At 43.2% G+C, this 25,097-nt stretch overlaps 1 protein-coding gene across 2 annotated transcripts; it reads right to left on the bottom strand.

The window, feature by feature from the left end:
* Positions 1–819: 819 nt before the first annotated feature.
* Positions 820–24,381, bottom strand: PHF11 (PHD finger protein 11). 2 transcript variants are annotated; one of them, XM_082482815.1, is made up of 11 exons: positions 24,332–24,381; positions 19,693–19,810; positions 18,650–18,785; positions 16,884–16,991; positions 15,957–16,090; positions 12,145–12,191; positions 8,823–8,881; positions 7,287–7,353; positions 5,493–5,615; positions 4,074–4,145; positions 820–1,704 (listed from the first exon to the last, which is right to left on the bottom strand). In XM_082482815.1, exons 3-11 carry the CDS (start codon positions 18,755–18,757, stop codon positions 1,565–1,567), a joined length of 858 nt encoding a protein of 285 aa, XP_082338941.1. In that variant the 5' UTR covers positions 18,758–18,785; positions 19,693–19,810; positions 24,332–24,381; the 3' UTR covers positions 820–1,564. The 2 variants fall into 2 exon arrangements, with proteins under 2 accessions (XP_082338941.1, XP_082338942.1); XM_082482816.1 differs by lacking the exon at positions 19,693–19,810 and adding an exon at positions 20,968–21,111 and having other exon boundaries at positions 24,332–24,341.
* Positions 24,382–25,097: the final 716 nt, after the last annotated feature.

Below are 25,097 nucleotides of genomic sequence, written 5' to 3'. Positions count from 1 at the left end.
GGACTACAGGCCTAATATTGGTGTTACGGTTTTGCTAAATTTTGCAAAGCCTAGAATTGTGTACTGTTGATAGAATCCATGGAGCTTCTGTAGCATGACATTGGGAGGTCATGACATTGGGATAGTCTGACAATGCTTCCCAATGTGTCATAAATGTTTCTAATAACTTGTGGCAAACACTAGACTAAAGGTCGAGGTGGATTGGAAGAGTACAGGACTTGTCCTTTCAGCTGCTGTCAGTAATTCAGATCACTGCTACAGTGAAAACAAGCTCACGTGAGTTTTTGTCTTTTCAATGACAGTGGATGTGCATCTTTCTTTGTTCCCGAGTAGCAGATAAATCCATGCTCTATGTTAATACACTTCTGTTTTAGGTGGGAGTTTTCTAGGCAGAGTAGCTGTGAGCAGTGTTTGAGTCCTTGGCTCAGGCAGTAAACTGGTTGTGTTTCTAGTCCCAGACAGCCAGCAGCCCTCAACTGTATAAGCAACTAAAAATATTAGTATTTTGTTCTATCAGACAAGGCCAATATTTCTACCCCAAAAGTTTACGTTTTGAACATTGTTCTTCTGTGCATATTGATCTCCACCTTCAAGTTACAAGTTTTGACTAGTCCCAGAGAGAGTACAGCTCTCTCCATGGCTGATGCTGCAGCCTGTTACGACAAGTGGTATTTGACATGATGGCAAGGGCCATGGGTCACTGCCGCTCAGCTCTGCGAGGCAAGGCACAGTTAAGCTAGTGTGACAGGGCCTGTGCAACAGTGGGGCTAGTGAGCATGACTCAATACGCAGCTTTCTGAAAAACATTTTATTTCCTTAACTTACCCTTTTGTAGCTAAACAATGCTTTTCTGTATTCAAACAATTTTTTAAAGACAAAACATGTGGAAGTCATATCCTTTCTTAATGGCGAAAGGAAGATACAGTTCATTGTTTGATCCATTGTACATGTTGTTTAGAATACAATGCCCAACTGTTTCTGGTCTGCCTGCAAACACTGTTTCACCGCTGCCGTTACAGCAGAACTAGTTATTCATTAAGCAGTCAAGCCAGAATCATTTAATTAAAAAACCCAAACTCCTGTTTATAATTCAGAAGGCTTCTTTGAGTGCAAGTTCTGCTAATTTATCTTCTTTGGAAAGCCAAAGCAGCAACATGATCCTTAGAACATCACTGTCTGGGATGCAGCCAGTGAAGCAGCTACTGCACACAGAAGATGGCTCCCACAGTTAAAGTGACTTTAACAAGAGTTCTGTGGCAGCTCATGCTCCCTTGTCTTTGAGAAAAAAAAAAAAAAAGTCTTCATTGGAGGGTTTTGTTGAGCTTTAAAAAAAGCTAAATTTGGTGTACAACCCTCATTGATCCACAGTAAAATTTAAAGAAAGGGACAACTTAAAATTATTGCAACGGTGAGGTATAAAAACGAGTAAAACACACAGTTCCTGTGTGTGTCCCTGTCTTGCGAGGGAGGGGAGGGAATTACTTAGACACTGACCAGACGTGCTCTATGATTTCTATCATTAGAAAATCCTAAATATTGACACCATTACAGACAGACTTAAAGGTTAGTCAGACACTGTACTAGAGGTACTAGCAGTGTTCTCTTGGGTAGGAAGGACAACTTCTTTTAAGTCCTGCAGTAGCTCAATCTTGTTATCCAATCTTTTTCTGCTTTCCAGAAGTTCCTGGATTTTCTCCTCTGTTGCTATTATGAAAAAGAAAAGGATAAAAGCTTTTATTCATATGTAACTATTATTAATTTAAATACATAGTTTAACCTACAATAAAACCTCTGCGTTTCTGAAGCAAAGTCTTTAGCCCGATACCCTGTATGCTTGGTCTCTTCATAAAGAGATGGACTGCGTGTTGTATGAAAGAGACTAGCTGAAGTATCCAGCTGTCAAAAGAAAACACGAAGCAGTAGAGTTACATACTTCTGTCATCTATATACTATAATCTCAAAACCAGCTACATTATAGATTTAGTTTAAACCATTATAGCAAATGTAAAAATTATTAGTTTAGTTACTAACCCAATGTTATTTGGCATGAGAGCTTTAACAGTTTAACATCCATTTGTAAGGGGACTCCTCCAATAAAGATGCATTTTAAGCCTTTAAAGATAACATCTCCGAATTACACACTTAAAGCAAATTTATAAGCCTAATAGGCTTTAGCCAACAACAGCAACAAAATTAAACTTTAAAAGAGATGGTTTCGACAACCGCATTCAACAGCTAGATTCCCAAAAACATGACTCATGAGCATTTAATGTTTCTGCTCCTGGCAAAATAGAACAGAAAGCAAAACTAAAGGAAGTCACTTTTCCTCCAAGGAAAGAACAAGAACCTCCAACCTAGACATCTGAAATTACTGATGAGGTGATAGCAGGTCCCATACGAAAAGTTTTAAATGCAGTCAAGTCTGCAGGAAAGCTGCATGCTGCAAAAGAACCGTTTAGAAAACGGTTTTTAGAAAAGCAGTATCAACAATTAGAGTTCAGAGTAACTTTACTGTGCTGACACATAAGACTTTAGAACAGGTTTTGCACAATGATCCAAGAAGTGAAATAAAATGAGAAAAAATGGATTGAAGGTAAAGGATGTCAGATGACCCAAAATCATCAGTTCCAAGAGAAAGATCAAAGAAGACACAGTATTCATACTAGTCCTACTTTATTTAGTCCTAAACTTTGTATGTCATCACAGAGACTTGCTAGCTAGAGTGTGGAAGACAGATTAGGACAACCAACCAAACAAAAAAACCCCAACCAAACAAAAAAACCCCAAGCTGATTATTTCCTTCCCTCCCTACAGTTTCACTTGTAACTAACATCATTTTCATTCCTTTCTCACTGGTTCATTTTAAGACCTCCTCTTGGATCAGTTTTGGAACGAACTTTGATGCATGTTTGCATTATTGACCTTGAAATGAAAAGTAGGCTGACGGTATCAGAAAAGAAGATTGTGTGATACAGGAAGAACTGAGCTGCTCAAGTAGTGGGGAACTGGAAAGGGGACGACTTTTACACGTGAGAATCACATGGCTGTGTGCACATCGGCACCAACATCAAGAATTTCTCCTGTAAGCCGAGAAGAGGGTGAAATAATTGATGCAGCTGTGAAAGAAACAAGTGTGATCTAAGGTTGTGTCACATGAGGAGTTTTGAGCAGAGATGTTTTAAAGCCCTCAGATGAGGCACTGGCGGAACCCCTTGTCAGATAACTCTGCAACACCAGTCACTCCCGTTTCCAAAACAGGAATTTAAATGCGAGAACAGGAGACTGAAGAGAGGAGCTTGGCTTTTTCAGTCAAGTGAAGGGGAAACAACAAACATTAGCAAACATCACCTTCACACACTGAATCTCAGCGTTAGCTAATTAAAACCCATTTCCCTTTCCACTGGGATAAATTAAAGCAGAACAAGGCTGCTGTTGGAGAAGGGAATGGGAGCGAGTGACTTGCCTATCTGAAAAAGTTTTAACCTTGTTGCTTATGATAGCTGAGACTGGAGTCCAAGCCCCAGAGTTTCCTTCCACACCAGTGGTCCCAAGCACCTGCTCCTGCCCTTGTTTTCATTTCACTCTAAGCATTCTCAGCTTGTTTTTCAAAGCATGTTACAATTGCCATCAGGTCCAGGTCAGTTCTGCGTGTAGTGTTTAGCGCTCTTAACTGAAACACAACAGTCATTCTGAACCGCATTCATCAGAAAGGAGCAGAGCTGTAACGCAGGCACGCTGCTGAAGGGAAGCTGTGGAGAAGGGAAATAACCTGCAGAAACAGGACAGGAGTGCACCCTGCAGGAGAGGGAAGTTCCTCTGAGGAAGAGACCCTTTTGTCTTTTAAAACTATGGAACTGTCACTTGCCTCCTCCTTCAGGTCAGCCAGCCAGATTTGACATACTGTATTTCTAAAGATTCAGGTAGCAATGGCTTTTATTCAATTATTAACGTTGAGAAAAAAGTTCCTTCAAATTTTCATCTTAAATGGTCATTTTATCAAGATGCTCAGAAGAATAACCTCAATGCCAAAAACCATACCAACTGCTACTGCTCTGACAGCCTTTTCCACGTACCTGAATGAATATTTGTCAGTATATTTTCAAACAGTCCACAGTCAAAGAGTGACATCACTGTCTCTTCATACTCTGGGGAAGGAGATGATTTGATTTAGTATCACTGAGTAAAAGTTTACACAACCCTTGCGTTAATACAGAGCCCCACATTAGAAGTAGCACAAAACAGTAATTACTTATTTTATATCATACTGATTGCTCATACTGAGGTTTTAAGATGTCTTCCTTCTCATATAATCTATATTGAGAAAGAAGGATCGGTTTGTCAATTCTACTTTTTTTTTTTTTTTTTTTTTTTTTACATTTCGTACAGAAAATAGGAAGGTGGACCTACCTGTAATTCCCTTTTGAGGTCTGCACCATATGAACAGTCCGTTTAAAAATGAGCAATATACTTAAGTCATATTTCATTCCCTCACACAAGGACTGTATGTGTAACGGCAGGGCTGACCATACCAATTTCTCTTGACAAATCATGTGACATGTGGGACAGGCTATCACTGTTCGATGTTAAAAACCGGCCCAGAATTATGCCTCCAATGAAACAAAATACAACACACCTACAGAGTTTGCATGGCTGTTCAGAGGTTTGCTTAATGGTGAAAACCTTTGAACCCCTAATGTGACCTGGACTTCATTACTGCTTCTTGCAGCTGCTGTCACATTACACACAAGCTGAGGAAGATTTAGGCAGGTGGGACATTTCCCTTTCCATGCATGTGCTTCAGTTACTTTGTATAAATTAGCGTTCTTTATCCAGGGGTATTATTCATAACTTTGTAAAACTGGGAAGACAATAGAGGGAGGTTTGATACTTTTCTTTTTTCACTGCACTGTGGACAAAGCAACATTAGAGTGGAATTTTCCAAGAACAAAGTGCTTCATACAAGCTGATACTTAAACCATTGAAACCCTCAAATACACACTAATAGTCAACAATAAAGTTCTAACTAATCATCCAAAGACTTAAAAGGTACATATTTAAGGATTTTTCCCTCAAAGAGAGTGCCAATATTAACAGATAGCTGGTCCCTCTGTGAAGCTGTAAGAACAACACAGACTTAGGATCCAAATAAAACCTTCAGTTCTCTTCAGGAGCTCTCTCTTCTTCAGCGCCTGGGAGAAGAGGTCAGGCTGAACCTACCTATGGCTTATGCCAATATGGTAAAAGCTGGCTTCAAAAATTCAAAGTTAGAAGGCCTTACTAGAGCATGCCGAATTAGCAGCTCTTCCCCTCTGCTGACATGGGTATCCTAAAAAGTACTCACTCTCCACCTACTGTGCAGCTGCAGAAATAAGGCAGGACCAGTTATTTAGCACTACAGAAGTATTTTCTGGAAGGTGACCCAGGGGCCAAGTGCGTGGCATTCAGATCAGCATTTCTACTCTGAAAGTGGAGTCCCCCATGGGTCTTCTTACCTGTTTCTGAAGTGTTGTCATCCATCAGTTTTTCCTGCGCCAGGTGAAGCGTGTCCAGCATTTCTTCAAATATGTCATCCAGAAGCCCGGCTTGCTTGCATTTTCTAAGGAAGTCTATTCGGACTGTTAAAACACAAACCCACACACTCGTATACAGAAGTGATCCTGACCATGCTGCGTGGGCTTGCTTCAGAAACCAAAACTTTGGCTTAACTCCCCCCTTCCAGTAACAAATACTTATGCAAATCTCTGGTTCCTCCCCCTACCCTCTCAGCCCTTTTCAGTGGAAACAAAAACACAGTCAGGCAAACGTAAGCATTGCGCTGGGTATAAAATTACCTAAGCTCTAGATTTGGCTTCAATCATCAAAAGCAAATATCTCCAAAACTCTAAATGGACCGTTCCTAAAGCTTTCTGATACCCCCTAGTACAGGAAAGCAAGTGATTTGTCCTGCTGTTTTTTTCTTCCAGTCCTCAGGACCACACCATGGACTGAACAGGCTAAAGGACAGAAAATAGGGCAAGAAGTGAATCAGTATTTGATTTGGTAAGAGAATTAAAGCTACTTTTACTCCAAGTGATCCAGGCACTAAACTCATTACAGCCCATTTTAGATGGCTGTTTTGTCAGATTTGGATTGCTAGGGAAATAACTACCTATTTTTATTTCATCTCTGAGCAGCAGGTCAGTGACAGGTTTCAGTAAGATCAATTCAATGGGCTGTTCAAAAGGAAAAACTTATCAGAGAGCTCACAGAAGTCTACCAGTCTCCATTAAAAACAAGGTTACTTTTCATTGGAGACATCTGTGAGAATAAATGTTGTTTCACTTACACTAGATACCCTACAAGTATTCCAGGATTCTTTATAGGTTCCCTGTCCTTTATAAAGGTAGTAAAAAAATCAGAAAAAACATATCAGGCAGCCACCTACTGTTACAACACCATGCCCATGTACTAAACATAGCCATGGGAAGGTGAATAATCCCCACTAACACCGTCCAAACTTCCAAGCCACAGCATAATCCTGACAAGCAATTGTAGCAGGACCTTTGGGGTAACAGGAAAAACTGCAGCACTGAAGGATGGGTCCAGTAGTTGATTTCACTGTTGTAATAGCATATTTATGCAGTAAAATACTATATTGTGTTAAGCACCCTATGTACACTGAGGGTTCAAAAGGCAAGATAAGCATGGGGTGGCAGCAGTAACTGTAGCAGCGTTTAGTGAGCCCCATTCCTACCCAGTGAGCTGGAGCTGCTGTTCACAGCATGCTGAACTCCTCTCACTGCTGGGTCACTGCTCACACCCTTTCCTCACAGCACCTCTTCTGCTAACCCATTCCAGGGGTGCCCCCTGCACCCCTCTCCTTCCAGAGGGGCTCAGTGCAAGGAGACCGAGGTGTAGAGGGACTGATTCCCTTTTAAATTTAACTGTATTGATATGGAGGAAGGGGTGGTCAGGCAGAGGCCCCCCTGTTTGCTGTAGACACACTGCTGAACACAGCAGCCAGCTGGAGCACGGGCGTTATAAAAATCCCAGGTGAATTTAGCGGCTCATGTCACACAGCGAGTCTTGGCCAAAGCACAGAGACTTGTTTGCTGCACAGTTATTAAAACCTGCATAATCATTCTGCAAATCAGACTTCCGCTCCCTTGCCAGCGCATGGAGTCACTCGTCTCAGGAGAATAATAAAGATCCATTTGCAGCACCGCTGCTATCAACCATCTCCAAGCTCTGAACTTCAACATAACAGATCACAGTATCTCCTAGTTGTTCTATAGAGTGAGTCGCACCTTTATGCCTGTTGTTTTTCCTTTTCAGTATTCGTAAACTGTTTTCTTCTGCTGTCTCTTCTGTGCTCTGTAAGAAAATCAAACCAACATATTTTTACATCATACTGACATTTACTGCTTTGCTTTCATTATCTTACCCCTATATTAGCAGAAAGATAAAAAGCAGCCTGTATTTCTGTGAATACAATCAGCTTCTCTGCACAGCTAATGATATTCCTCTCCAGACATTGTTTTTAAAAACTGAAGCAAAAATTGCTTCAACACAAAAATTCTTAAGAAAAGCCCAACGCCACCCTCCTTAATTACTTCATTTGCAAATAGCACAGATGTTAACAAATGCCTACTGCTAACTCCCAGTGGAAATGACATTTAGTTCCCTAGACCTGGTGTAATACTAGAAAGGATTTGAGAGGAGAGGGGGAATATTTGACTGTGTCCTGTCCAAAGGAAAAGAAATTCTCTGCTGTTCCACATCATACTACAGTACTACAAATAATTCTTAAGCTCTGCCACAGAACTCCACCAGTGTAGAAATGCATTGCTTACACAATGGTGAACAATTTATCCTGCACTCATGAATCCTGAAGCCCCTCAGCTTCTTATTTGCAGTGTTTGTATTGATTTCTGAGATCGCTAGCACTGGAGAGCAGCAGAAACAACACATTACTGTGGGTAACAGGTCGCATGAATCTCAGTTATAATACCAGGAATGTGTATTTAAAGCTGAGAAATTCTTGGAGACAAATAACTTACCCTTACAAGAGTACTACATAAAAGCTGCAAAGATTGTCCCCATCCCCTCACATGACCTCCCTTTAATCTCAAAACCTGGGAAAGGCAGAAGCTTTTCCCAAGGAAAGCTGGATGCTAATTCCTCCAGAAAGGAGAAATCCTGACCCCCCCCCCCCAAGAGCCAATGGGAGTTCCCATGCATACTTCCATGAAGCTAAGAGAATCACCTCAAAACTTAAACTGTATTTTCTAACAATAGCCTCTAAAACAACTCCCCCTGCAACCAGAGGGATGCTCTACTTGATAGCTCCTAAACCCTTGGGAAGGCCATCTTCAGCGGCAGAGCCGAGAACTGCCTAATCTGCAATGAAACTCTGCCACATTTACCATAAGCACAGGCTCACAAACGAGTAAGTGCTAGTTTAAAAGGCCAAGTGACTCATCAAAAGCAGTTTTTCATGGAAACTGTGTCAAGCCCTAAGCAAATCTGAGGGCGGTAGTACTTCCAAAGAAAAGGAACCCCCAAAGGGGGTCACGTCAAGATCACAGCCACCGAGTCAGCCTGGTTTGGAGGTTCCTATTGCATTTGTGCCGTGTTACCCGAGGGCAGCATTGGCTCTGCCTGAAGCAGCTCCAAATGCAAACAGCTTGGTTTTGACAGAATAACACGATCAAAACAAGGCAGCTGTAAAGTAAAAGTTATTGCTTCTGTGAGGAATTCTCTCTCTGAATATACTACTAAAGAAGTCCTGTGCCGTAGCAGATGTGGGTTCCCGTTTTAGAACTACTTAAAGTCAGAATTACCATTTGTTCCGTGATGGTGGAAGGTTTCAATGCATGTCTTCTTCTCTTATTAGCTGAATCTAGGAATCAAGAAATAACAAAGTAACAATTGCACCAGCCTCAGACTGACAATTGCACCAGCCTCAGACTGACAATTGCACCAGCCTCAGACTGACAATTGCACATCAAATTCTCTCCCACAAAAGCTACAAAAGTGAGGCACTTTGGGCAGCAAGGCAAGAATATGTTTCAGCTTCCCAAATACCTGAAATTTCAGTGGAATTCACATTATTTCCATGTAAGAAAAATTACAAGCCTGAACCATTAGGAAGAAGTGCAAATCACTGTAGCATTAGGATATCGCTTTGCAAACCCCAGTTTTTAACATAAGATTTTTGATTGTGGCAGAGTGAACTTAATTCTCCCCAGCAGCAGCACTACCTCTAAGTGGTAAAAACTTCAGGCAAATTTATGAGAGATTAATGTTTCTTTTTTGGTCAATTCTTGTTTAAGTTAATACACCCTCAAAACTAAGACTACACAAAGAATTATTTTAGGTGTCCCAAAGACATACAAACAGCTTTATGTTTTTCATCAACACAATGATCTCCTAGAAAATGAGCAGAAGCAATTTGACTTGCAAGATTAATATTGTTTACACCACAAAGTGTTTGTAGTGACTGGTATGAGATTTCCGCAAAATCATCTGCTTTCCTCTGTCCTATCAACATGCACCAGCCTCTCTCCAAAATCATAACTGGCAGTTGCTGAAAACAGCTACAGCATCATGAGAGGATACCTCTGCCAAGGAAAACATATCAGGAGCAGAGAAAGCTAGAGAACAGTTCAACCACCCACCAAAACCTGAGAGTTTTAAATGCAGTGGGGTCATATGCCCCCTTCCCATTTAACTCTACATCCTTTGGACAGCATTTAGTAAGGTTTTTCCTATTAGAAATCATCCTATTAAGAGGAATGAGGAGTTACTGTTGGTACAGGAAGGCTGTTGAAACGAGTTTGCATTTTGGGTACCATTCCTTGAGTATGATGCTGTACATTTGTATTTTTCATGGCCCAAAAGGAAATCATAGCCTCTCACTTCATCCAAAATAAAGCTGGGTGGCCTAATTTGGAACAGTCTAGGAGATGCTGGTGTAGGCATGATGTGTTGCTGTCTAGCAGGACATCTTTGATCTGTGGTAGGATTTTCTCAGGTCTTCCTAATGTTTGCTTTAGGGATGCCTTATAAAACAAGAAGAACACAGTCCAAAGAGCAGCCCAACTCTTCCTGCTACCCAGAGCGTTCTCTGCTATTCTACATTTGTCAGCCTTTACTCTGGGTACATCCAACATTTCCAGTTAAGCTGAGGTTGGAGCCTGTTTCCAAGTCCAAAGTGCCCTCCCATGCCTGCTGTAGAGCTGCAAGGAGACCTCTTGGCTCCTAAGGCACTCTGTCCCCTTCCAATCACACAGCAGGGCCCTGACATTTCAGCACAGGAATGTTGTCTGGACCAAGAACAAGGGGATGTTCCTTGACCCCATTTTCTCCAAGCTACCGGGGAAAACAAGCCTGGAGAGGGAGCCCTTTTGTACCAGCTCCTACTCCCACACAGCCCAGCGCAGAGGAATGGCTGAGCCACTTCACCTGGATTGGATCCTGAAAGTCAGAACTCTACCATGGAGCCACAGCACTTCCACCCTAGCCTGTCTCACTCCCCACACACTGCGGACCTGCAAACACCCTCAGCACAGGTGTCCCCTGCCTGCCCAGATGGGCCAGAAGTGGGCCAGACAGAGTACCTGCTACTTCAGCCAACTCATCAGCAAATATCCCTGGCTATTCCGAGCGCCACGCATGCATCTGAGAGCTGCTCAGAGTCAAGAGACATTGAGCTTGGGGAACCAAGTGTCATTTACCCAACTCTCACAGCTGGTCCCCACCTCCTGGGGTACGGCTACCATCTCAGACAGAGGTGGGAGAAGTTCATTCAGGAGGCAGGGCCTGCCAGCAGAATCCATTTACCCCTCATAAACAGAGTCTCCAAATTAAGTGCCTCTGGAAGATCCCCTCTAGGAGAAAACTCTCTTCTCAGGGAACAAGCCATACATTGTGTATGCAGCACTTGAAGACACCAAGACCTTCAACCTCATAAGACTTAAGCCTTCCTTATGAAGGGGGTGGTCTACAAGGCTGGGCCTAATGCCTCAATCTCAAGGAAATGAGGCAATCCTGGCCCTGTCTAGTACTTGGGCGGGAGACCACCTGGGACCCTGGACAGACTCAACAGACTGACAACCATTAGACGACAGAAATAAAATTAATTTTAAAAAGGGAAGGAATATCAGGCCTCAAAACTATGGATACGCAAAACCACTAAGTGAACTAAGAAGCTGCATTTGGTCAGTGAACCACAGCAACATCAGGTGTTAAACAGACTGTATGTCTAGCTAGGAAGGCCCAGACCTTATGACTAAAAGTTTAAATTATAATCACCTAACCCGAACCCGCTCTTTCAGTGGCATCAGGGTGGAGCCACACTTTGTCAAGATTGGCCAAAGTTCGCTAGACTTCAGTGGCAGCACACCACTCAGCATTAATGTTCAGTTTGATTGAGATTAACTTCAAAGTGAAGGCCAGTCTAGGACCCACTCCGTTTTGAGCAGGATTGTATGCATCAGGTTAACAAAGTCACAGCTTTGGTTGGGTAATTCAGTGAGATTCCTGACTACCTCTGAATCAGCAAGGACCAGGACTGCCAAATTAAGCTGCATTTCCATAGCAAAGGAAGCAATCCTTAAACAAGGGTTGTACAACCCTTTTGTTACACTTAAAAGCTCTTTGGGATCCTTCAGAATGAAAGGCCCTATTTAAAAAACTACTGCAGTGAATACAGAAGATGCAAATGTTATCATTTTAATGTAACTACAGATGAAAATCCCAAGGTGACCACTCCTGTAACAGCCCTCTCTCTGCGAATCAAGTGCAAGCTTGTGCATCGCTCGTTAGCATGGCTCTCATCTCTCACATGGATTTCACAGGCTGCTTGGGCCTACCTGCCTGCACAGAGTCAGAATAATTCCATGAAGGATCAGGTCCACAGCTATTTAAGTCAGTTTTGAGGGATATTCGGGGAAGATCATATATAAGCATTTCCTACTTCAAAAAACCTTCTTGATTTTTGTGCATATGCATGGATCTCAACCAAACCACTCCTGCAAGATTAGAAATCCACCACTCAATTACAAAGGTGGAGTAACATTTATTTTGTTCAAATGAGTTATTGACTGTAGGATGCAAACTTTTAAAACAAATGAAATCAACGAAGCCATTAAAGCAACTCACCATAGTGATTGGTCCTATTGCCTGGGTCATGTTTTGGGCAGAACACTCTAAAATTTAAGTTCAATTTTAAGAAAAAGAGAAAAAGTATTAATAAATATGTAAACAGAGTTATGCTGACTGATTTTAACAGATATTTTCCCCTCTTTTTATTGAACATAAACTGAAAGACGCTTAAAAAATTATCAGAATTTTTGTTCAGCATTACCCACATAGGAAAGCAACTCCTGTAAAATCGCATACATGCACAAGCTTGTATTTGTACTTTTAAAGCCTCAGTGGACTCTGAGCACTGAAGCTTTGAATGCTCAGTTCCATTACCCCATTCTGGACTTGCTTACTGTTCAAATCCTGAGTCAGACACATTTCATCTGGTGTGGCGACCAAACACTGTGGTAGAGATACTCCTATTGAAACGCCTTATTGAAATGAGATTCATGCTGTCAAGATGAAACACCACAGTACTAATATTGCTTGATTGTAGCTACCGTTGTTCTGCCCCCTTGCCTTGTACCACTCAGGCCAGGTCCAGAACCTCTTTAGATGTACCTGCTTACCAGTCAGCTTGAACTTATAAGCCTTGCATGATGTGCTGGCGCAGCCACACGGCACTGCGTTGCCATGCACAGTACCAGTTACTTGCTTGGAGATCTCTGTGCCCCTCCCTTTCCGCTGCCCAGTGCTGATGAGGTGGTCCCCAAATCCTGAGGAAGTAGGGCACCCTGTTTGAGATCCAGTAGCCGAAAGCTGTTCAATCCATTCATGCCTTAAAGACTTTAGTAATGTGTGAGATGGGACTATTTTCTCTGGTTCTACAAGAGCAAAATTAATTCCTTGGAAGAGGCAAAATGCAACATATACAGCTGGAAATATGCTTATCTTCTGGATACAATAATGTGTAGAGAATGTGAACCAGGTTCTATAATATGCCTTTCTTACAGAAGGATCCCAAATCACTTTTTAAGCAAAATTGCCTTGTCAAGAGTGTGGTTTAGCTGATCTCTTCATTAGAAATCTATTTGCCAAGACTAATGCTCAAGTGTTTGGAAGCAATTTTTAAAGGGAACTGCATTTACTAGGACATTTTCTAATTATTGTCATTCTTTTATTTTAACAAAATAGAAGCACTGACATTAGAAATGCAGTCTGTTTCCATGACAAGACAGCTTTTTTTTTTTTTTTGCATTAAATTCATTTTGATGCACAAAATCCCCAGATTTATGCATGCCTAACAATTAAATCAGAAAGCAAAGTACTGGAGGCACCTTATTTACATCCCAGAATGTCTAATATTTCCCTTTGGAGGGTGGTTTTTTTCCTCCCCTCCTTTTAATTCTGCTCTTTTCCAGTTAAAAACAGCCTTCCTAAGTACAAGAACATCTTATAAAGAACAGATAATACCTTTTACTACTCAATCCACTTCATTTGGGAGCATTTCAATACTATTTTTGCAAGATAACAGTACAAATTACGCTTATTTCCCCACTTCTACTCTTACTAGCCACTTCCATAGCACTGTACGCCTTCTCTTTTTTGTTCTGCTCTATTTGTTTTGATAATCACTGCTCATTATCACAACGATGGCAACTCAGAATTTAAAACCACCAGCATGCTCTCTCTCAGGAATTCTCTCTTTTGATGTGCTTTTCAGCATGTTATATTTCACTGTGAAAAAGTACAGGGGGCTGTCAATCCACATCCAGTGTTTTTCAAGTCTTGTTCACTTTCTCTCCAATAATTTCAGGCTAGCTATAAATTTTGTGCTTTATTTATGCCACTAATACTCAGCAAAAATCTTTGGGTTCAAATCCCTGAAACCTGCCTCACCATCTTTCTCTAACTGGTTAACAGTCAGCAGTGTGCCCAGGTGGCCGAGAAGTCCAACAGCATCCTGGCTTGTATTAGGAATAGTGTGGCCAGCAGGACTAGGGAAGTGATCATCCCCCTGTACTCGGCACTGGTGAGGCCCCACCTCGAATACTGCGTTCAGTTTTGGGCCCCTCATTACAAGAAAGACATTGAGGTGCTGGAGCATGTCCAGAGAAGGGCAATGAAGCTGGTGAGGGGTCTGGAGAACAAGTCTTACAAGGAGTGGCTGAGGGAACTGGGGTTGTTTAGTCTGGAGAAGAGGAGGCTGAGGGGAGACCTTATCACTCTCTACAGCTACCTGAAAGGAGGTTGTAGCGAGGTAGGGGTTGGTCTCCCAAGTAACAGGCGATAGGACAAGAGGAAATGGCCTCAGGTTGCACCAGGGGAAGTTTAGATTGGATATTAGGAAAAATTTCTTCACTGAAAGCGTTATCAAGTACTGGACCAGGCTGCCCAGGGAAGTGGTTGAGTTGCCATCCCTGGAGGTATTTAAAAGATGTGTAGATGTAGTGCTTAGGGACATGGTTTAGTGCTAACTTGGCAGTGCTAGGTTAATGGTTGGACTTGATGATCTTAAAGGTCTCTTCCAACCATAACGATTCTGTGATTCTATTCTATGATAACTCAGTTCTTTTTCATCTCTTCAATACAGGTTGCTATAGCCTAGTTTTCTATATAGGACAAGCAACTAGTCTCACACTGTGACTACCTGCTTGTCACAAGGCATTTTTAAGGGTCCCTCTTCCAAACTTCCAAGGTCACCAGCTCAGAAAACCACCAAATCAAACTATATATTCAACCACTTCTTTACCAGTTTGTATCTAGACCATTATCAGTCCTGTTCATTTTTCTTGTCTTCAGACTAAGGTATCCTTTCTAAAGCTCTGTGAGGAGAGCCATTTATTCTGTGATCGTGGAAAGTTGCCATATTCCCAGCTACACTCTTTCACGAGCTTTACAGAATTCTGAAGACTTTATAAGCATAAACTAAACACATCATCTTCCCTATATAGCTGGGCTTGCAGCCTTGCAGAAAGACATATTTATTTTGGACTGAGTGCCTTACAGAAGCAGCCAGGAATGCAAGTGTTTTGACACAAAAGGACCCATCTTCCACTACTACTAAGGATTGCATTAGTCTACCTCTTCCGGAAACAAGTAGAGATTAGATGGTCTACCAGATTAATCTAAGACTAACATGGCTTGTTATTTCCCTGGCCTTGCACAGAAATGGTTATCAGGGGTTTTATGCACCTCAGACTTTACTATAACCTCAGCACTCCTAAAGGTCCCTAAAGTCCCAATTTCTCAACCCCTTCAGCTGCATCCTCCAAACAACTTGTTCCATCTAACAGCAATGCAGGCAGCCCTAGGGCGGCAGACCTCAGGATTAGCATGATCAGGACAGAAAATTTACTTAAAGTCTGTCGATTGTGTTAATGCTAGCAACGTACTTGAAATATATAGAAGGTCTTTGGTGGGAATAAAAAGTTTTCTGCAGCATATGAATGGAAAATTACCAATATTTGCCTAATGTGAACAGATCCAGAAGTGCTATAGCCTGCTCTGTGGTCAGACCACATTTACTGAAGCTTCTGAACCAAGAAAAATAGAGAATTCAAGTGGCATTCATAAAAATCTTGGTCCTCGATGACTAGCTAGATAGCCAGTAAGGACAGACTTCCTCAGTTTTGGCCTAGTGGTCTTTCAGGTGTGTTGCAGGCTCAGCCACTGAATAGATTCCTTCCTACTGTTGTGATGTCTTCCTGTGAAAGGAAAACATTTCCCCTATCGATTGTAAAGAGAGGATCACACATCACTTAAAAAGGAAGTATGTTCTCCTCTCTTGAAAAAACTTTTAAACCCAAAGAATTTTTAAGTCTCTTTTCCTGACACCACCACCAAAACCTTGACAATAATTAGTTAGAAAATACTTGGTTAAATACCGGTAGACTCCATTTACTTCATCCGTTTCTATTGCTGCATCATCGCAGAGAGCACAAAAGTAGTGATAACTTCTGCGACAGGCTCTTTCCTCGCATCCCACAGTGGCTCCTTTCTTGCGACAGAAGTTGCACACCTAGAACAGGATGAGATTTAGCAGGTAAGCATTAAAGACAGCTACTGAAAATCTTGCCATGCAAGGCAAATACTATGCTCTGTGGGAAAAATCAAATCTTTCATTGCAAGTTCACTCTGTATAACTCATCAGGCAAGTTCACTCCCACAAACTCCTACCCTGGTTATTATTTCAGCTAACTTTTTGCTGTTTTACCTCTATTTCATACTGATGAATTTGTAAAACAACGCGAAGAGCCATGTATGGGCACTGGGCAACTTCCCCCCCCTCCCCTAAATCTTGCCCAGGTTATTTCAATAGCTGTTGGCATTAGTCCTTGCATTTATGTTTTCTAGGCTAAATTCATAGTGAAAAGATTTCCACCCAGGATTTGAGGAAGGAGGGCAGCTGAGAACAAAGCCAATAAGAAAAACCTCGTATAAATAACCTTTCTTCTGGTAAAACCAGAAGGTGTTCTCCTTTACACTTATGGATTGCATAATTTTGTTCTAGGCACTGGCTTAGTCCTTTACCAAACTTTGTTATGAAACTTAGTCTAAGAACTTAGTCTATTAGTCTTTTCTCTTGGCGGGGGGGGAAGGCCAGAAAACCAACACATTTTAATATAAAAATAACTAATTTTCACTAGATATAATGTCAAATCAATGTTTCTAACTCTAAATCTATAATTTCCCTAATCTTAGTAGAAGAGAAGGACCAAGTACTTTCCCGCATTTTTTTTCAAGCATGAAACAGGCCAGACAACCTTCAGTATTGTGAGACAGGACTAAGTGCAGATTCAGAAACTCCTTACCAGCCGCTTTCCTCTCCTGAGTTCTTTCAACACTGATGCCACATCAAATCTTATATCCAGATTTTCTGGGTTATACTCTTCAGATTCCACAAAACCTGAGGAAAATAACTAAAGACAAGAGAGACAATATTATGAATTAATAGAGGTACTCAGTTACCAGTGCAGAAAAGAGAGAAAGGGTACATCTTTTCTCCTTGCACTTGGCCTAAGGAGGCTGATTTTTCTGTGTTTTAAGAGATTGCACCTATATTGAACAAGAAGCTGTGCTTAAACCTTTTCCCAGTCAAAAGAGGTTCCTCTGTCTATACTGGAGATTTCACATGAACTAAGAAAAGACAACAAGGTGATAAAGTAAACTTAGTAAGAAGTGTGAATGAAGACAGTCTGGAAGTCCAGGCTACCCAGAGTAAGGAAGAAGAGCTCTTTGGCTGACAGACCTCCACACCTTGAACACCTTGTTATCTGCCCAGTTCAGCCTTACAGCAGGATGCAACATTTCTCTGTAAAAAAAAAATTTCCACACAGTCCAAAGCTGACATCAGTTAACTGCACGAGAAACATAGGAACATTGTACAAAGCCTAGGAGAACCCCACAAAAAAAAAAAAAAAAAAAAAATGCATACATGCACATTTGGGTCACTTTAATTCCCATAGAAGTGCTGAGCCATGACCATAAGTGAGGAAGGGGAAGTTCTTAGCAACTTTTTTCTAATTGTTATAGATAGCTAATTCCAAACAAAAGTGAGCTACCCTTACACCAACTTGCAGGCACAGTCTGTCTGCTCAGAAGGTGATAGCTAATTGCAAAAACCCCAAAGAGTGCAGAGAAGCCTAAGGCAGAGAAATTAGCAAAGTTACTAAGCAAAAAAAAAAAAAAAAAAAAATAAAAAGCACGTTTCAACATTGAAGCAACATTATAGCCCTAACAAAACCTGTTTGAAACAAAACATCCAAGTAACATTGTAAAACAGATATTAGATGTTTCTAAAACATTCTGCTAAAAAAAAAAATAAAAAATGTAGTAGAAAACCAAAAGATGTAAACATAGTAAACACAAAAACCTGTGAGAATAAGGCTGCTGGAACAGTGACAGCCAGAAAGCTGTTCCAGCAGCAGATGCCTCTCCTGCACTAAGTGACCCTCACTGAAGGGAGAATATGGCATTTGTAATTAATTGATTCTGCACACCAAGAACCAGCTCCACTAAGATCCCGGAATAAAGGGGAGGCATTTTGCCAGCAAAAAGAGTAAATACATTCTAGGATCACAGCACGCTTAGAGCTTCACAGATATTTTTACATAATCAACTTCTGATAGTTTTATTCCTTATTTTATATAAGGCACAGACTGGGAAGTTTTTTACCTTGATATATCAAGTGGTGTGAATATTTTCCTGCAAAGGTTTAAGTAAGTACACAACTTTCTGTGGTCTGAGAAGTCTCATTCAATTTAGCATCTCAAGACGACCTATTCCTACTGCTAGACTGTATGTGTGTCTAGAACTATTGATCAGGAATAGACATGCGTGAAAACACCACAAAGCAATGCATACAGCTGTGCAGCCATGTACTCCCCATCTCCAAAATTCTAGTCAAGCCCTGTTGCTTTTCATAGCTGTACAATCTAATATAAGCTTGCTGGTTTGGGTGACCAACCTTTTCATTCAGATACCATTGTAAAGTCAAAAATAGACAAGCAGTGCAAATTTCCCCTTTAGCCCGCCCCTCTTCTCTATTCCTCTTAGGTACCAACTAAAAGCCACTCACCAGACAATCCTGATGAGCTGCAATATTTCGCTCTTTGGCAATATACATCACAGAACCAGCCTCCCCTTCTGAACAAAACGCACACGTTCTTCTCACCATCTTCGCCATTATCCCGAAAAAACCTAGAGCAGGAAAACTGGGACAAAACACAAAGCAGTTGATGCAACTATCATACGCCAATCAGGACGAACAGAGGAAAGCTGAGCTTGCTAGCACTTGCTCTCTAACTGCTCCTTCACCTACATCCCCTGAACCTTGGTGCTTTGCTCCTCCAGCAACAACTACTAGTAGAATACGCAAAGCCCTCTCTTGGGACAGCAGTAGGATGGAAACCAGCTCCCAGGAGCTCCAGCAGTTAGAGCAGGAGGAAAACTGGTTCATTTCCTGTTGGAAAGAAACTAACAAGTCATGGGGGGTGATAGAAGAGCTTTCAAGCTTGCTTGGTAATATCTGCTCCAACAACAGGCCCAAGAGCAGGCCAGCAAGACATGCCTTTGTTGTGAAACTTCTTTTAGTTGGACGAGGTCAATCATTCATAGCAGTGCTTTCCTTAAGCTAGTTCTGCTACACGTGGGTCCACGAGTCAACAAAGGAGAGAAAAATAGCTGTCCTCACATTTCTCTAGTGCCTTCCAGGAGTTCACAGAAAACAAGGAAGGAGCACTAATTCCTTACTACAAAAAGGATGTAGCAAAGAAGCGTGGAGAGGCTTCCAAGTAAAAAGGGGCAGAAGACAGTCAGAAATGAGAGATTTGAACATTCTCTCCGAATGAGGTAGAGGTAGAGTGCTGACATGAGCAACATAATTTTCCTCTGTACCCTGGGATTTGCCCCATGGACATCTGTTCTCTTTTTCTGGCCATATCCACTCAAGTCTTAATTGTTCTTCTTCACACAGTCTCTCTTTTCCCCCAGCAGCTGCAAAATTTTAAGGCCAGCTACTTATTTCATGAAACAGCCTAAATGCTTCTGGAAAAGCCTTTACCCACATCCCCCACCAGTAGTTCAGAGCATCACACCACACATCAGTAGCTGAAGTTTTACTTTGTCTGTGTTTTTGTGCAAGTCCACCGCAGTATTCTTCAACAATTTCACACTCCTACTGGGTGTGATACTCCAAACTGCCCTTTGGTGGAGACGTCACCTCTGACAGCACAAACTCCTGTTTGATAAGGATAAGAAAAGTCTGATTTCACTTTCAAGAAATAAGAATATTTGAAGTCAAATTATTCTAGTGAGAAAGAGGCAGTAAGGTCCAAGTACAAAACAGGCAGGAGATCTCACAGTCCAGCAAATCTCACACACCTTTCTGTGGCTTTCAACAGCCAACCTCCATTTTCATTAGTTCCTATCTTCCTTTCGTAAAGTGAAGGAGGTAGTCTCAAGTGAGAAGAACACCAGAGTAGAAGGGGATTTATTTTATCCCCCGCTCTGGCTCTGCCACTGAGAATTTATTTAATCACAGCAAGTCACTTTGCCTCCATACATGTCCTTCATACATTCTCCTTCCCCTCTACTCTGCCCTGGTGAGACCGCATCTGGAATATTGTGTCCAGTTCTGGGCCCCTCAGTTCAAGAAGGACAGAGAGCTGCTGGAGAGAGTCCAGCGTAGGGCAACTAAGATGATTAAGGGAGTGGAGCATCTCCCTTATGAGGAAAGACTGAGGGAGCTGGGTCTCTTTAGTTTGGAGAAGAGGAGACTGAGGGGTGATCTTATTAGCGTTTATAAATATATAAAGGGGGAATGTCATGAGGATGGAGCCAGGCTCTTCTCAGTAGCAACCAATGATAGGACAAGGGGTAATGGATTCAAGCTGGAACACAAGAGGTTCCACTTAAATTTGAGAAGAAAGTTCTTCTCAGTGAGGGTGACAGAGCACTGGAACAGGCTGCCCAGGGAGGTTGTGGAGTCTCCTTCTCTGGAGACATTCAAAACTCGCCTGGATGCCTTCCTGTGCAACCTCATCTAGGTGTTCCTGCTCCGACAGGGGGATTGGACTAGATGATCTTTTGAGGTCCCTTCCAATCCCTAGCATACTGTGATACTGTGTGATGTCTGATTTTTCCTCCCCGTCCTTCTGTCTCTTGTAAGCAAGGTTGGGTAGGGACTGATTTTCAATATCCATCTATACAGTGACCATCACATAAGTCTCAGAACTTAAGCATTAAGTAAATACAACAGAAACAAATAGAAGTGTATAGAAATAGAAATATTAGAAATAGAATACAAAACAAAGACAGAAAGAAATTAAAAAGCAGAACAAGCTAGAGTCTGAATGGTCTAGAACTCAGGAAAAGTTCTCTGCAGCAAGCTAATACCTGGAATTGATGCAGATACATAGGCCCTGCTCAGGCCCAGTCAGAGGATCCAGCTTTGGGGGCTCTGGGAATTTCGTGAGGAAGAGACTAAAGGTGGAGTCTACAGTTCCCACTGTTCTTACAGTCTCGGGAGAAATCCTGGTGCTGCAGGAGAACACAGGACACTCAGTCAAGGTCAGCCTTGGTGTTACTCCAGTGCCTTTGCAGGAACCCTGAAGCAGTGGAAGGGACAGCTCTTGGCCATTCCCCACTGCAGAAGCAGCCAGCCTGCACCCGCAGCCCTGTTTAACTCAGTATCCTGTCTACCACAGGAGCATTGCTTTGGTCCTGCGCTTTTCTTTCTGCTACAGACTACTGACAGGGAGAAGATACTGAGCTAAACAGGGCAATGGATCTCACTGGCTGCTCTCAAGCGAGAAGGGAGACTAAGAGCATGGTTCCAGTTCCATAATTTAATTGCATTTCACCTAAACAACCCCCTGATTTTGCAGGTCTTAAGCCTGCTGCTCATGGATTCCATTTGACACCTCAAGATCTGTCTGAAAAGGCAAGAAATCATTGCATCTTACTCAGCTCATCCAGTAACACTCGTGACATCATAGATCTGTTATTCTTTCTCTTACTGTCTCTTTTTCAAGTTGAAGAATCTGAAACTATTTAGATGTTCGTTGCACAGAAGCTGCTCCACATCTTTGATCACCACTGTCGCTTCTCAATCTCTTCTCTACTCCCGTTATGTCCCAAGAGGAACAAACGACCTTCAAAAGGGCGGGCTACCATTTTGTTGTTGTTTAACCCTAACCAGCAACCAGGATCACGCAGCCACTCCCTCACTCCCCTCTTGGTGGGATGGGAGAGAGAATCAGAAGAGCAAAAGTGAGAAAATTCACGGGTTGAGATAAAGACAGTTTAATAAGTAAACCAAAAGCCGTGAGTGCAAGCAAAGCAAAACATGAAATTCATTCACTGCTTCCATTGGCAAGCAGGTGTTCAGCCATCTCCAGGAAAGCAGGGAAGACAAACGCCATAACTCTGAACATCTCCCACTTCCTTCTTCTTCTCCCAGCTTTATATGCTGAGTATGACATCGTATGGTATGGAATATCCCTTTGGTCAGTTGGGGTCAGCTGTCCCGACTGTTTCTCCTCCCAGCTCCTTGTGCCCTCCCAGCCTGCTCGCTGGCAGGGCAGTGTGAGGAACAGAAAAGGACTTGACTGCTTAGCAACAACCAAAACCACGAGTGTGCTATCAGCACTGTTCTCATCCCACATCCAAAACACAGTGCTATACCAGCCACTAGTACAAAAGTCAACTCTATCCCAGCCTAAACTAGGACACATTTACAATACAAATTCACAATGGTGCTCCATATTTTTCTCTTCTTAATAATTCTTAATATTTCAATCACATTTTAGACTCCTTTTAAGCATGGAGCTGTCACTTTCATAAAACTATGTATTGCAGTCCCGCAGATCTCTTTCCTAAGTGGTATCAGATAGAATGGAGGGCATCAGCGTTATGATTGTTGCTCTGATACATGCATCATTTTCCACTTAATCAATGCTGTATTTTCACCTATTTTATAGCCAAATCATTTGCTGTCACAAAGTCCTTCTGCAACTCTTCACAGCCAGCTTTCACTGCCACAGAAACAGACTGTGGGAACATACACTGACTTATTAATCTATACGAGCTGGAAGTCATTCCACTGTCCCCCAGTAATGACAGAGCAAATGAAGCTGCAAAATAGAAGACAGAAGAGAAGCAGCTGAGAGAAAGAAACAGTCACGTGCCTCTGGCTGCATCTCTGGTACTTGCGCTGCTTCCTACAAGCAGGGGTTGTTTTTGCAACAGTGACAAAATGGTAGAAAACTGGAAACGAAACAGAAAGTAAAAAGGGATGGGAATACTGTTGGCAAGTACACAGGGACTGTGTCACTCCCAAATACACCTTGCTGAAACACTACCAATTTGTCTAAGCGTTTAGTCTCCAGAACCAATTTGGAAAGCATCCTTGCGTGTAAATACACACATTTTACACAGGAAGAAACTTAAGGCACAGGATGTCACTCGGCATATCTGTAGGGGAGTAAGGAAAAGAACCCAAGTCCCCTGACTTCCAGCATACTACCAAAACCCACTGTCCTAGCTGCTGCTCTGCTCTCCTTTTCACCCCAGTATAGTAAAGGATTTGGTCTATCGAAGCAGGGAGAAATAAGTAAATTACATACCTGTTACCCTGCACTCACTGTGTTCTCCATTTGCACTTTGTGGGAAAAGCGGCACTGCTGGTCATGATCTACACAAGAGAGCTCCCCATTCTCCCCTAAGTCATTAGCAGCATAAACACCCCCAGTCTTTGCAAGGCTTTCAGAACAAAACCAAATAAATCTTTCCGATCACTTTTCACTTGCTACAGAGGAAACATTTTTAAGAATGTAAAAAAATATTTTCTTTAAAAAGGTATATGTTAACATATCTGATCCAAGTGATAGGCATGACTGGAGGATTCATCATTAGATCTAAACTCTCACTTATTCTCAAGATCACAAAAGCAAGAGAATGGTTTGGGTTGGAAGGGACCTTTGAAGGTCATATAAGTCCAAACTCTCTGCCATGGACAGGGACATCGTTCACTAGACCAGGTTGCTCAAAGCCCCATCCAACCTTGAACACTTCCAGGGATGGGGCATCCACAGATTCCCTGAGCAGCCTGTGCCAGTGTCTCACCACCCTCAATATAAAAAATGTCTTGTGTCCAATCTAAACCTACCCTCTTTCAGGTTAAAATCATTGCCCCTTCTCCTGTCACTACAGGCCTTGATAAAAAGTCTCTCTCCACCTTTCTCACAGGTGCACTTTGTGGCTGCAATAAGGTCTCCCCAGGGCCTTCTCTTCTCCAGGCTGAACAACCCCAACTGTCCCAGCCTGTCCTCAGAGCAGAGGTGTTCCAGCCCTCTGACCGTTCTCGTGTCCCTCCTCTGAACCCACTCCAATAGGTCCATATCTGGTCCACGTCCAGGTCCATCTTCAAGGCCTAGTGGGGCGAGATGCCACCCGTCTGGGCCTGCCTCGGCCCTGAGCCTCCCGGTCGGAGGCCCCGGGAGGCTCAGGGCCGAGGCACGCCCGGGCGCTGGGGGGCCTCCAGGACAACGACCGTCACCGCCGCTGAGGGAAAACCGGGCTCGCCCTCGCAGCCCTGCTCTCCCTCGAGCTCCAGACGGGCCCATTCATTGAGACTCCGCGGGGGGGTGGGGGGGTGGGGGGGTGGATGGAACAGATGAACACAGGCACTGAGGGAGGCGCCGAACACCAGGTGACCCCAGTTCCCCCCCCTCCCCCCCGTTTCGGCAGTGAGACTTACCGCGGAGCGGTGGGCACCATCCACCCGCGTCCTCACAGCCCGGCCCGAACCAACCACCACTTCCGCGATCACTCGCCACCGCCCGCCCCGTCACCAACCCCCCCCCGCCCCGAAGTCTCCCGCGCGGAAGTGGGCGTGCCCAGCCATGGCACCGAGCATGCGCCGATGCGCGGCTCCGCGTGCTGCGGCCCCCATTCCCCCACCCCTCCACCACCCCACCGGGCGCTGATTGGCTGCAGCTCCGGCGTGGGGGTGGAGGTGGGGTGAGGGTAGAGGCACCTTTAGGCGCGCCGGGGCCGAGGTAAAGGGGTTCGATACCCGCGCCGGCAATCCCGGTGGCTGCCGTTTGAGAGCCATTTCACGAGGGATTTCCCCACCGGGAAGGGGACATCTTGCATCCTCCCATCTTCCCCCCGTTCATTTCTGTACGTCCCTTAATCAGGGCACGGGGACAGCGGGTGAGGGGCCTGATGTGATGGCAAGGTTGCCACAGGTGTCCAATGTGGGGCTGGCAGGGTGACATCTGACCAAGGAGCTGATTCAAGAGATGGGCGGAAAGGACCCCGATAAGGTGGTGTGCCTCCCACAGCCATCAGACCCTTCATTCAGTCAGTCCCTCCATGGTGGAGGAGGCAGTGGCTGTGGTGCCTTGGCTTCATACCTGGCCATCGTGGTACTCACCCAGCACTTGAAGGAGTGGGTTGTCCCAGTGCCACTTGGTCAGGAGGTCAAAGACAGGCTTGTCCTTGGGCAATGAGGGATATAA

This window comes from Vanellus vanellus, assembly GCF_965231255.1.
Source record: "Vanellus vanellus genome assembly, chromosome: 1".
Lineage (NCBI taxonomy): Eukaryota > Metazoa > Chordata > Aves > Charadriiformes > Charadriidae > Vanellus > Vanellus vanellus.
The sequence above is the reverse complement of the archived record's forward strand: the minus strand, read 5'-3'. Positions and strand labels throughout refer to the sequence as shown.